Below are 2,317 nucleotides of genomic sequence, written 5' to 3'. Positions count from 1 at the left end.
GAACCCCCCTACAAGACACAAATGTAGCCCACCAATTTAAAACATAATAAATCCCCACCCTTCTAAAAACCAGTAAAACCAGCATCCCCTAATAACATGCAGATGCTCCGCAAAAGTATTTAAACCCCCCTCACTACCCATACAACATTAATATGAAAAACATACATTAAGCCCCCCTCCCAAAGCCCCTGTTGGCCAAACCAAAAACCATTCCAGGTACTGAACCAATGCACCAGATGAATAAAAATGTAAAGCAATCCCAAAAACAGTAAATAGAGGAACCCGTGCCTGTAGTCTAAAACTCCTAAACAAAACTAGGGAGACCATCATCACACATTTGCCAAAGCATGAGTCGGCCATCCCTACCATTCTTCGCTAATACATCTGCTACCTCATTTACTTCCCTCATAACATGGTAGATGCCTAGACAGTTAACCAGTGTCACTAGATGATCTATTTTTCCAAGAATTTGATTCAACTTCCACGGCCTGCTATTTCCATTATTAGCCCATCCGACTGCTAGCGTCGAGTCACTCACCACAACAACTTTTTTGCAATTAAACTGCTGGCAGAACAGAAGCGCCTGGTATATTCCATGAACTTTTGCTTCAAAAGCCCACATATCCCCCATTTCAATAGCAAAGACACCCACCACTGCACCTTCTTGATTTCTCAAAACTCCTCCCACGCCACTCCTACCCGGCGTCCCCAACGAGGACCCATCCACATTGAACTTTAAGATCGCCTCCGCTGGTGGAATCCATTGAACCACTTTTCGAGCTTTAACTGATTTAGGCAAGACTATATGTTGAGGACCAACAACAAACTGAGATGTAGTATAATAGCAGCTCCTCCACCATGCTCTCACCCACCATCCAACTCTTGCAATATGCATATCCCAAGAGTCTTGCCCGCAAAATGCTTTGTTATTAAAAGCCACCCCGTTCCGTTCTCACCATATCGTTATCGTCCAGACAAGCGCATAAGGAATCATGTCCCACATCACCCAATCAGATATGATTCTCAATTCTCCCCATTCAAGCAGCAAATTACTTACTGTTTGGGTGATGACCCAACATAAACCTTCCCTCTGCACAACAGAACACCATGTCGCCCATACTTCTTTGCAGTGAAGAAATAGGTGATATGTCGTCTCTATCCCATCAACACACAACCCACAAACCCCACCATCGGGTAGAATGATTTGTTTTTCCAGCAAGTTCGCCTTCGTTGCCACCCTACTTTGTTGCAACTGCCACATAAATGTAGTGACCTTTGCCGGCACCAGCTTTCTAATTACCTTGGATACCACCCACCCCGCCTCACAATACCATTTGTCCTCCAAAGCACAGCATAATCCTTTTACAGAAAACATGCCCATTGTGTCCCCTTTCCAAAATATGATATCAGGCTCTTCTTTAGACAACACAAATTGAATAAGACACTGAAACTCGTGATATTGGTCCAACTCCCAATAAAAAAAACCCCTCCTAAATTCAAAGTTCCATTCCCATTTCCCTCCAATCCTATGCCCCATTTCTGACACAGCCCCATTCTTCTTTAAGCTCAGCGCATACACCCGTGGATATAATACACGCAACATCATGTCACCAACCCACACATCATCCAAAAATCGAATGCTCTCCCCATTCCCCAACTTGCAAGCCAAAAGACCCATGGAAACACACGAGCCTGAAGAACCCCTTATACCGACCAGCTTTGGCATTATAAAATTCTCTTTCAGCCCAAATTTGACACAAACCACCCTTCTCCATAAAGGCCCTTTTCTCTCTACCAAATCTCCAAAACCATTTCAGTAGCATGGGTTTATGTTTCCATTCCATAAAACCCAACCCTAAACCTCCAAACCGAACCCCTTTACACATATCTGTCCATGCCACCCAATGAATTTTCTTGTTCCCCAATGATCCTACCCCTAGAGAAATCGCCTCATCATAGACTCCATTTCTTGAATAACCCCCTTTGGTGCTCTATAAACCGCCATGTAATACAGTGGAATAACACTAATTACATATTTAATCATCACGGCCCTCCCACTTAATGACAGTAACTTTGAGCTCCATCTCCCCAATTTTAACGCCATTTTCTCCGAGATCGGTCTCCAAAATGCCACTCTTGTAGGTCTACCACCTAGTGGCAGCCCCAAATAAACTATGGGCAATTGTTCCCTGTTAAAACCAAGTAGACCAGCTGCCCGTTCCTCCAAATCTTGTTCCATATTCACACCAATTATGGAAGATTTTCTGAAATTTACCTTCAGCTCAAAAACGAACAAGAATGCCTCCAGCACCAATGC

At 43.8% G+C, this 2,317-nt stretch overlaps 1 protein-coding gene across 1 annotated transcript; it reads right to left on the bottom strand.

Annotated features, from left to right (window-relative positions):
• Positions 1-952: 952 nt before the first annotated feature.
• On the bottom strand, positions 953-1,726 carry LOC130736097 (uncharacterized). Its single transcript, XM_057587946.1, has one exon. The coding sequence runs from the start codon at positions 1,724-1,726 to the stop codon at positions 953-955; it is 774 nt and encodes a 257-aa protein (XP_057443929.1).
• Positions 1,727-2,317: the final 591 nt, after the last annotated feature.

Source organism: Lotus japonicus, chromosome 2 (assembly GCF_012489685.1).
Source record: "Lotus japonicus ecotype B-129 chromosome 2, LjGifu_v1.2".
Taxonomy (NCBI): Eukaryota; Viridiplantae; Streptophyta; class Magnoliopsida; order Fabales; family Fabaceae; genus Lotus; species Lotus japonicus.
The sequence above is the reverse complement of the archived record's forward strand: the minus strand, read 5'-3'. Positions and strand labels throughout refer to the sequence as shown.